Here is an 11,725-nt window from a genome sequence, read left to right on the forward strand (position 1 = left end):
TCTACATTGCTATCTCTTGCTGTTACAGTCATGTATATTTACATATCTAAATAACCATTTGTGACCCTGGACCACAAAACCAGTCTTAAGAGTCAATTTTTCAAAATTGAGATTTATACATCATCTGAAAGCTGAATAAATAATTAATATTTGGTCGAGATACAACTATCTGAAAATCTGGAATCCGAGGGTGCAAAAAATCTAAATATTGAGAAAATCGCCTTTAAAGTTATCCAAATTAAGTACTTAGCAATACATATTACTAATCAAAAATTAAGTTTTAATATATTTACTGTAGGAAATTTACAAAATATCTTCATGGAACATGATCTTTACTTAATATCCTAATGATTTTTGACATTAAAGAAAAATCTATAATTTTGACCCATACAATGTATTTTTGGCTATTGCTACAAATATACCCCAGCGACTTATGACTGGTTTTGTGCTCCAGGGTCACATTTGATGCAAATTGTATGTATCGAACACAGCGAAAATAGCATTTATTTGACAGAAATTGCTGGCTAGGTAGTCAATATTCATATGGTTACCAATGAAAGGATGCTACATCTTATTTAAAACCTGTTTGATGTTGACTCAATTTCTTCTATACTTTTTGGCTTAAACAAGATTTTCACAAGAAAACAGGCAAGAATGAACTCATGAATGGGCCGTCCACCATTCTTGGTCTTTCTGACAACAAAGCACTTGAATGCACAAACTTGTAATTACAACTTCAGAAGTGGGATGTGGGAAATTTCTGACAGCACGTGAAGGCATCATCAGTCTTCATTAGTTTACTGTCTCTGTTTAACAGTTCTAATAATTAATTATTAGGCAGAAGAACTGTTAAACAGAGCAAGTAAGCATTATAGCATTTGTTTTTCGATGAATTAGTAGCAGTTGCCCTGTTGAAAAAACCAGCATATGCTGGTTAGGTATGTTTTGACGCTGGGATGGTTTATGCTGGTCCTTTTGCTGGTTTATGCTGGTCCTTTTCCAGCACATGACCAACATAAACCAGCAAAAGGACCAGCTTAAACCAGCATCCCAGCGTCAAAACATACCTAACCAGCATATGCTGGTTTTTTCAACAGGGTGGCATTTAAATATGTTAATGACTCAGTGAAAGAGGAATAGGTTTGTTGACTACTTGTTGAAAGAGATCATGTATCTGAAATGTATGATCGAACCCATTCAAATCTGTGATTATGATATTTGCTTTCTTCTGTAGATCGATAGATGTCTCAATGTGTCAAACAACTGAACAAATTCTCGTTGTGGAAATGAAGAATAGCTTCCCTCAGTGACTGTTAAGAGTTCATAAGCTACTTGGTCGGGACGTTTGTAGAGTTGTTCCCCACAGAAAAGTGCTGAGATTTTGATCAGGTCGGGTGAGTGAAATATCAGCAGTTAAAGTTAAAGTGAGAGAAATATATAAACAGAAGTGCAGAGGAGCTCAGAACTGTTTGCTTGTTGGATGCAGTTTTATGATGCAGTTTTATAACAATCTGGTATAAAGTCTTATAAAATGCTTAATAAATGAGTAATTTGAAAAGTCAGATATGTTTGCTTGCCACAGTAAACGGTGTTTATTGGGATTAGAGAGCTCGGCGGTCTAATTGTAACTTCAGCACCTCCACAGCAAATGTGATGGCAACGCTTTTAAATGCGGAGCGGAAAATCGCTAATGGCACAAATCCGGGGCACTAATAGGTGATAGCTGAAGTCTGTGTGAGCATCTTTTGCGAACTGCGCTTAAAAGTTCATAATTCAAAGTGCTTTTGGGGTTGAGTCTGCAAAGCTGTTGATATCAAATGGCAGCCTTTAAATTCTTTAATTACCTTTAGTGATTGCGCAGCGCGCTTCCAGGACGGGAATACCGTTAAAGCTTAATTATTAGTTGTGCTTCCTGTTTATATCGGGGGTTTGTCAGAAAATGTGTCACGTGTTTGGAGAGGTTTCTGTGCCATAAGAGTGAACAGAATGTGAGGATCACAGGACAGACAAAATAAAAGAGATCTCTTTAATATCTCAGTTGATTCTCACATGAGATTAAATGAACAAACGGAGACTTCTGTGGAAATCTACTGCTTCTCCGATTTCCCCCCCCCTCCGAGAAAACAACCCCGGTAATCTCACATGGATCTCCAGCAGACTTTCAGAAGAGATTTCGACTTCTTATTAAAATCTCATGATCCTTAATTGATTCAGTTATCGGTTATGCTTCATTTATGATTTCAGAGTTCTCGCAATATTGAACTTTGTACTTAATCTCTGTCGTATAACATGCTTTATAATGTAGATGTACAATTCAGTAGAGTAAATGTCTGGATAATGGAGACTTTGGCTCTGATGGATGTAACTGATTATTTAATGGTGGATTGATTTCTTGTTGGGTTCCGGTGATTGTGAGCAGATAATTCAGATCTTTAAAGTCAGGAAATCGTTTTTTTTTTTTTTTTTTTGTCAGTCAAGGATGTTGTAGGTCATTGTGTTCCCTCTCCAGTCACAGTTTCTCCGTCCAGATGGCAGCTCTACATGAGTCATTGTTCCTACACTTCTCCGTAAATACTAGTTCTGGGATTACAGCTTGTATCGTAGCATGAGGTCTGAACGTTATTCATGTTTCCGTGCTGTGTAATCATTCATCTAATCTCATTTAAAGATACAGCGGCACAAAGGCTGTTCGTGGGAAAGACTGAGCATGTGTATGTGTATGTGAGGATTATGGGAACATGGTGTTGGGGCTTCTGTATGCTAAATGAAAAAAACGTTCCTATTGTATCTCAGATTAGTCATGCATGAAGTTGTTTCACATCACAGAGCAAACAAAGATGTATCACTGAGATGCTTTGAGAGCTAGCTGTATAGAGAATATTACATACTTAGCTTTAGGTAAACTGTACTAAAAAGCAAAAACACAGTAATTACACCAACACTACCCTCCATAAAAAGACGTAGACTTTGGTATATATATATATTTTAAATATACACTTAATTGCATGTTATTTACAACTAAATGAAAATGTATTATAGTTTGCATTTATATTAAATGCAATTATAGCTGAACTCAAGAGTGCTTTTTAACTCAATGAAGTAGGACTTATCTTCATATGTATTTTCTATTGTCTGTTGAAATAGTTAAAGTTACTGCTGAATGTACAGACACAAGCATTTATGGTAAACTAAAATATACTTTAATGTAATTTCTATTGAAACTTGTATTTCATGCATTCAAATATATTTGTAATTACACCTTTCTAGTGACGAGGTTGCAGTTTAGTACATTTAATATTTAATAACATTCAATAGTATGTTTAATATTAACTTTAAATGTAATATCAAATAACACACTACAGTGATCAAGTACTTTACATGTGCTTTAGTATGTTAGTCAACACATCAAAATAAGTGCACTTCTTTAAAACAAAATATTATTAAAACATAATGATTTAAAATGTAATTTAAAGTATGCAAGCTGTCACTGGGGCGGTATCTTTTCAAAAGGTACATTTTTGTACATTTTAGGTACTAATATGTACACTTTAAGTACTAATATAGACCTTTAAGGTACCAATATGGATCCTTTAGGTTCAAAGTTGTACCATTTGAAAAGATTCCACTCGACTGACAGTTTTTGCACATTTATTTCTGAGAGTTTACAATATATTGAACATGCTGTGCTTTTATCCCTCTCACCGTATTCATGTCAAATTAAACATGGCATCTACTTTTTTGCTGGAGGTAGATGTTCTCAAAGGCCCTGAGACACTTTAAAAGACATTCTTGGCCCACACCTTTCCTGAACCCTCTCCTTCTTTGTCCCTTTCTCTTTTTCTCTACATCTCTCTGGCCCATCTAGCCCTGGGAAGAGCCCAGCGGAACGACTGAGATGTTATGCCACTGAGGTGATCGGGCATGTGATACAGTGCCAGGCTGCCACAGCTGTTTGTTTGATGTTGTGCCGAGGTTTAGAAGGGGGAATCCAAATCTGACATTCACACAGAGAAACAGGAGGAAAAAATGATTCTGTCTGGGAATGTAATCAAGCATGCGTATACTGTTTATGATGCATCTTCATTTTTGTTATGTGTTGTCCTTGAAGTAAAGCAAATTGTTTTAAAAAACTGCAAAATGAAATTAGGCAGGTCAGTGCAGGAGGGCAGTTTCTGGATCTTATGCACCTGTTTACAATACACAGTATATATAAATATGCATACTAGGGGTGTGTGATATTGACACAAATGGCAGAATTTATTTACACTGCACTTACAATTGCATACATAATTCTATGATATTGTTTTAAAAATAATATTTTGAATATTAAAATATAAAATGATTTTTTTTAAATTAAATTAAGCTTTTACATTTGAAACTAAAACCACTAGTAGGTGCAGCAAGTCATTGTCTTTCTGAGTGAGTCATTGAATCATTTATTCAACCAATTCTTTTGAACAACTAATTTATTAAGGAACAAAGCAAGTGATGGTCTTTATGAATGGATCATTGAATCATCGATTAGTTAAAAAACACAGATTAATTTGGGAACGAAGCAAGTGATGGTCTTTATGAATGGATCATTCAATCATTATTTAGTTCACAAACACAGATTCATTCAGGAACAAAGCAAGTGACTGTCTTTATGAATGGATCATTGAATCATTATTTAGTTCACAAACACAGATTCATTTGGGAAAGAAGCAAGTGATGGTCTTTATGAATGGATCATTGAATCATTATTTAGTTCACAAACACAGATTCATTTGGGAAAGAAGCAAGTGATGGTCTTTATGAATGGATCATTGAATCATTATTTAGTTCACAAACACAGATTCATTTCGGAGAGAAGCAAGTGATGGTCTTTATGAATGGATCATTGAATCACTGATTAGTTCAAAAGCACAGATTAATTCAGGAACAAAGCAAGTGACTGTCTTTATGAATGGATCATTGAATCATTGATTAGTTTAAAAACACAGATTCATTTGGGAACGAAGCAAGTGACTGTCTTTATGAATGGATAATTGAATCACTGATTAGTTCAAAAGCACAGATTAATTCAGGAACAAAGCAAGTGACTGTCTTTATGAATGGATAATTGAATCACTGATTAGTTCAAAAGCACAGATTAATTCAGGAACAAAGCAAGTGACTGTCTTTATGAATGGATAATTGAATCACTGATTAGTTAAAAATGTTAAAAAATGCAGATTCATTTGGGAAAGAAAAACATTTCAAAAAGCAAAAACAGACAATTTTGACAGTATGGTGCCTAAAATGTAACTCACAATATTAACTTGTTAATTGAAGTGTTGTATAAAATCAATATCACATTGGCGGTCATCCTGATATTCGGGACAAACAGCATGCTTGCTCGTGTGATATTGCTAATTGCTTAACTATTTTATATAGAAATATAAGACAAACATTTAAATGGAACATTTTTGTTCCCTATTTTGCATTTTGGGGTCATTCTAACCCATTTTTTTTATTCCATTTTGTTTGTAAATGTGTTTTAACTTTTGAATCAAGTCCAATCAAGTAATAGTCAATAAAAGTGTTAAAATTTACCAAAGCTGATATTAGTTCTATTTAATTATTCATCAAACTGGAAATGGAAGGTCAAGTTGAGCGCATTGCATTGTTGGATACAGTATTCTGCACAGTATTATGTGTACTGCTGCATATTTAGTCAAATATAGTCATTTTCTCTGCATATAGAAAATCTATGTATGCATTCTGCATTATTTCTTTCAAAAATATTTGGTAGTATGCCATTCCTGCTCATCAATCTTTGGTCAGATGTAAAAACTCTACTGTAAAATAGCAGAATAGATGGAACAGGCCATGAATGGCGGGGAAAAGAAGGCTGATTTCCATGCGGCTCTGTGCTGTCAGATTGAATTAGCTCAGGTGTAATTAGAGCGCTGGAGAGCGTCCTGCTTTGGCTGCGGTGTGCGACGGGGCAGCATGGCTCTACACTGAAGCCAGCTGATACCGAGCCGGGCCGCTATCACCATGCAAACACACGCCTCCAACATCGCAGGCGAGCGGCAAATCCAAGCATGAAATTAGCAGTCACTCACATCATGCCCGCATACTTGCATATTTCACTTTGTGTGTTTTCTGCTTTATTTGTGTGTGTGTGTGTGTGTCACTGTCTGAGTGTTTGAGCGGCTAGCTGGAGTTGAAGTGCAGTGTGTTCTGCTGGAAGGAGGTTAGACACTGTTTGCAAACGACGTCTGCGTTTAATTAGTGACCTTTTTGTCAACATGAAAATGGACCCTATTTACTGTCTTCATATCTCTTCACGTTATATTTTTGTACAATTTATCAATGCATGTTATTCAAAAAAAACCTCCTTTTAAACTCATCAAAATGTAACAACTCAATCTTCCTCCAAATTGCCCTTCCATTTTGCTGACATCATCAAGCCCATCATTTTTTCAAGCCTGTTTTAACAATCCAATTAATTAGAGATGGATATAATTAAAAAGTCCTGCTCAACATGATTATTTGTTGAATATACTGTTTGGATTATGACAAGGTAAAATTAATTGGCAAGCACAATTTCTCACTGATTTTATAGAAATCAAATCCCGAGAGTATGTGAAGATTATGACAATAACTAAATATTTTCAAACATTTTAGAATTACCCATAGGTTAGAAATCACACATCATTATACCTTTAGTTTCTATTAATATATATAAATCTGTATACACTGAAAAAAAGTAGTTTTTTCACAAATATTGGTAGTAAATTTACAAAGAAACAGCAAGTAACATATTGAATTAAACATGAAATATTGAAGTAGAAAAACTGTAAAATACATATAAATATATAAAATATACTCTAATAATCTATTTACACCTCCGAAAAAACTGTGTAGATGTTGTGAGCTTCGCAGATTTATTTAGTTACAATTATAGTACCTTATTATTGACCGTTATTGATCAATTCATGAACTGTAAAATTACTGATTACTGTAATTTATAAGCAAGGTCACTGAAACTACCCATGATGCAATGCATATTACAGTTAAATTACTGGTCATTTTACAGTTCAGTAAGGGTTAACAGTGTATTTATTATTTAGCGTTTATCCCAGAGCTCTGTTAAAGACTACAATCATTTATACTAGGAATTAAATATGTTTATACCAAAGTTTATACCTAAGCGAGAGCTCCATCAGTCTGTCCATGAGCCGTGGAGGAGTAATATTGTCATCTGGTGTAGGCTGGACATTTTTGTTTTTGCTACAAGGTCAAATGTGGTAAAACTCTGACCTTGCTCAGCGCGTCTCCTCTCAGCACGTCTGCGTCTCCATTCCTTTCATGCACACAGTCACTGCTGCCCTCCTACAAAGGGGCCATTCATAATGAAAGGAAAGGGTTTACTCACACACACACACACACACACACACACACAAAATGTAGAAATACAGACAAAACCTAACCTTAAATTAAAACTTTTAGCAATTTTTAGAGTAAAAAACAACACCTATTTTATTCATTAATTGATTTTCTAACTGAAAACATCTCTATAGAGAGGTTTTGTCAGATTTAGTTCACATTTGGAGACAGTTTTGCACACAGACTCTCACTGAATGTACATTCATCCTTACAGTTTTCAGCCCTGTAAACATAAAAAGTCAAAGCCAGAATATTTTTAATATCAAAGGTGAATCATGTCTGTTTAATTTAGTTCAGGTGGGTTCTATTCCTCCATGCCCCCTGATTGAAGAAAAAAAAAAAAAAACCATTAATATGCAAATATCAAAGTACATGTACAGCTGGAAGGGAAAAGGACTCTCTTGATAGAATGTAGCCGATGTCTTTTTTTTTTGACGGAGGAAAGAAATGAATCAAACAGAGAAAAATGAACTTTGTGATTGCACGGGTGTACCACCCAAAGGCATGGCAAGCAAATGAAAAATCAACACTGTACCCACTGATAAGACAAATTAATAAGAAAGTGTGCTAAGTCTACCTTCAATGCCGCTGCTTGCGTGAACAAGTTATCTCGGAGCAGACGTAACCTTAGGCTTTGGATCTGTTCCTGTGTTGGCTTTACTCGAACACTTTGCAGTTGTGTTCATTTATAGTTATGGAAGGTACAGAAACATTACAAAACAGATATACTGTCATAGTTTGCGAGGTCCATGGTGGGATATGACTTTTTTAGTGGTGTTTGCATACTGCAGTGTTTGATGGACATGTCATGTGGCTTGTTGAGGAGAGATGTGCTGTTACTTTTCAGACTTAGTTTGATTGTGGATACATGCTTGCATTTTTTCGAACACATATTTCGAAAATGGTCAAATCTAGTCAATTTTAATATTTTATATAGCTACCTGATTTTCTGCCTCAACAATGCCCTTGTAAAAAAAAAAAAAGAAGTGTGCACTTAATAATATTGAATGTGCATTTGTAATATAATTCAAATCTTCAAAAAGTATATATATATATATATATATATATATATATAAAAAATCAACTTGCGGATAATATATTAATAAAATTAAAAGCCACTTAAGTGTGCGTGAGAGTTCACTTCCATAAATGTTTTTTTTAAACAAACTTTAAAAGGTAATTTCAAAGTTTTACTTTAAAATACATTTTAAATCATTTTGTTTTTAATGAAATACACTTATTTTGATGTGATATATTTTAAATGTACTAAATTGCAATGTACAAATATGCAATTACATAAAAATTTGAATTCATGGCATACAAGTTTCAATAGAAATGACATTAAAGTATATTTTAGTTGATCATAAATGCTTGTCAGTACATTCAGCAGTAACTTTAACCATATTTCAAAGACAATAGAAGTAATTATGAAATTACTTATAAAGATGTACTTAAGTCCTACTTAAGTGGGTAAAAAAAATCACTATTTAAATTTAAACTGTTAATAAATGTTATGCAATTAACATGCTATTAAGTGTCCAAAACCATTTAAGTATATTCTTTTAAAGTATACTATGTCCTTAAAGTACTCTATTTAAAAGTGTATTAAAGTGTACTTCGTTTTCACAAGAGTGAAGACAAAGGGGAATTCACTTTAGCGTCTTCTGAAGTGCTAATGTTGTGCACTTGTTTGTCCGTTACTTGACAGGAGTGTTTGAAAATGGGCTTGAGACTGACTCTGAGGAGACGGAGAAGAAAGAGATCTTGAAAGAAGAAGACGGGTCTGTGGAGGACGACCTGCTTTACTACTCTGACCCAGAGAACGTCGTCTCTAAAGATGGAGATCACTCGAGGAACGGTGAGCTCATTTCCCATTAAAGATAACCAGAGAAAACAAGTATGTGGTTGAAAATCAATTGGAAAACACGGTAGCACTTTAGTTTAGGGACCAATTCTCACTAATAACCAGTTGCTTATTAGCATTAATATTACTAGCATATTGGCTGTTTATTAAACTACCTTACTAACTATTAATAAGCAGCAAATTAGGAGTTTATTGAGGCAAAAGTCATAGTTAATTGTTAGTTAATAGTGAGAATTGGTCCCCAAACTAAAGTGTGACCCGCACGGGTAACACTTTGGTTTAGGGAACACATATTCGCTATTAACTAATAGTTTTATCTGAATAAACTCCTAATTTGCTGCTTATTGATATTAAGTAAGGTAGTAGTTATGTTTAGGTATAGGGTCGGGTCAAGTGATCTAGAGTGTAGTCATGCATTAATACATGCTTTATAAATACTAATAAACCTTCAATATGCTAGTAATATGCATGCTAATAAACAACTAGTTATTAGTGAGTAGTGTTCCCTAATCTAAAGTGTTACCGAAATCGCATTACACATAAAATTCATCATTTTAAATCACATGTATGGGCTTGTTTTAATATGTAAACAAACACTTCTGTACTGTAATCCTATAGACGGATATATTTCATATTGTGTTTCACTATAACTGTTAGAAGTATCAGACCTTTTCTAGAACCCACAATCTTTCCCCACCTTTCCACCGTAGCCCCTTTGGCTCAAAGCAGTGTTTGGTTTTGTGCTGAAATTGAATTTGAATATGAAAGAGAAGATTGAAGAAATATGGCATTTTGAGGTGGAAGACCTACTGTATATGTTACTAACAGGGTTATTGGTCATAGTAAATAACAACAGAGTTGCTGGTATTTGCTGCAGGCCTCCACCATCAAACTCAGGCTAATAGCATCAGCTCTTTGAACTGAAATTCAATTACAGGCGTTTCTGCCGGCCACACCTCACCGTCACAACGGGATAATTCAGAGCCCCCCCAGCCATTTGAAATTCACTCCGCATCCTAACGTTATGCTTTTCTATTTGTAAATGATGAATCTTCTCTTTGAAATGCCTGTCTGACGTCCAAAAGTTTGCGACGGCAAAAGTGAAGTGCGTAAACTACCTGCTTTGCCTGCAAGCGTGCAATCTTCAAAAGAACAATCACTTGTGCTTTTTTGTTTGAAAATTGGTGGAACGATGTGTGCTGGTTTGCTTTTGTTCTTGTTGAATAGCAAGAGGTGCAACCCTTTTTCATTTCCTCGCATGTTTTGACCTATTAAGTTTTGAAGGGCAGCAGCGAGGAAACATTTTTGAATATTTATTGTTTTTCTTGATTTTTGTTTCTCCTCTACTTGATCACATAATTGCTTTTTGAATCTGTGAACCGTATAATGGAAATGTCAAGAAGAAAAGTATAGATCATGACACCTATACCTGATGAAAATGAGTTATGATTTACCGTTTATGATTTCCTGAGCTGGGTCATTTCGAGCCGCTCTCAGGACTGTAGGTTTGCTTATTAATTACTCAACCATGAATAAATAAATGTGTAAGAACGTCAGTTTTCCAGTTGAGGTTTATTACCTATATGATAAGTCATATAGTAGAATAGTCAATCTGTGAACCATATAATGAAAATGTCAAAAATAACACAATAGATAATGGCAGTTATGATTTAATATTTATAATTACATTAGTACTGGCAGTAAAGCTGATTAATTACTCTAGAACAAATAGATGGATAAGTATAAACGGCATGTTTCCAGATAAGGTGCTTTGAGAAAAATCAGCACCCGCTCGCCGACATTGTTGAGTAGTAACTGATTACATGTAATCTGGATTATGTAATCAGATTTGAAAAATGAAGTACTTGTAATTAGATTACATTTGAAAATACTCGTAATCAGACTACAGTTACTTTTTTATTGATTACACGATTACATATTATTTACACAATAGCAATTAATTATTTAATATATTATTAATATATTTTCTTTCTCTTTATATTTTTATATCAATATGGTACAAGATAACTCTATTTAAATCAATGTGATAAACGAGTTATGTCCAAAGTAATCTAAAAGTAGTCAAATGTGTAATGTAGTGGATTACATTACTATCTACAATTTTTGTCATGTAATTTGGAATCAGTAATGGATTACAATTTGTACGTAATCTACTCGACGATTTCCGGCAATCCTACTGGAATCCATATTTTTCAATATGTCGCTCTTTTTTTACTCGAAATTTGTCCGAATACATGAAACCCCCTGGTTTGAACATGCTCCAGCTTTTAAGTGGTATTTTGGCTGTCTTGTCCCTTCAAGAAGGTTTAATACTTGGCTCTGTCCCTGTATTTATTCAGCTCAAGTTTTAAGATCATAAGGTTTTATCCATTCCAGTCACTAGAAAGGAATTTCCTGTCTGCAGAGGACATGGACTGTGTGTGT

At 34.4% G+C, this 11,725-nt stretch overlaps 1 protein-coding gene across 2 annotated transcripts in view; it reads left to right on the top strand.

Annotated features, from left to right (window-relative positions):
- The window catches only part of zfpm2b (zinc finger protein, FOG family member 2b), a 72,253-nt gene that overhangs the window by 8,812 nt on the left and 51,716 nt on the right, over positions 1-11,725 (top strand). For both annotated transcript variants that reach the window (XM_016487534.1, XM_016487535.1), the window contains exon 2: positions 9,125-9,274. In XM_016487534.1, the coding sequence (XP_016343020.1) occupies positions 9,125-9,274 (150 nt within the window). The remainder of the gene's footprint in view (positions 1-9,124; positions 9,275-11,725) is intronic.

Source organism: Sinocyclocheilus anshuiensis, unplaced genomic scaffold (assembly GCF_001515605.1).
Source record: "Sinocyclocheilus anshuiensis isolate Anshui unplaced genomic scaffold, SAMN03320099.WGS_v1.1 scaffold369, whole genome shotgun sequence".
NCBI classification, from domain to species: domain Eukaryota; kingdom Metazoa; phylum Chordata; class Actinopteri; order Cypriniformes; family Cyprinidae; genus Sinocyclocheilus; species Sinocyclocheilus anshuiensis.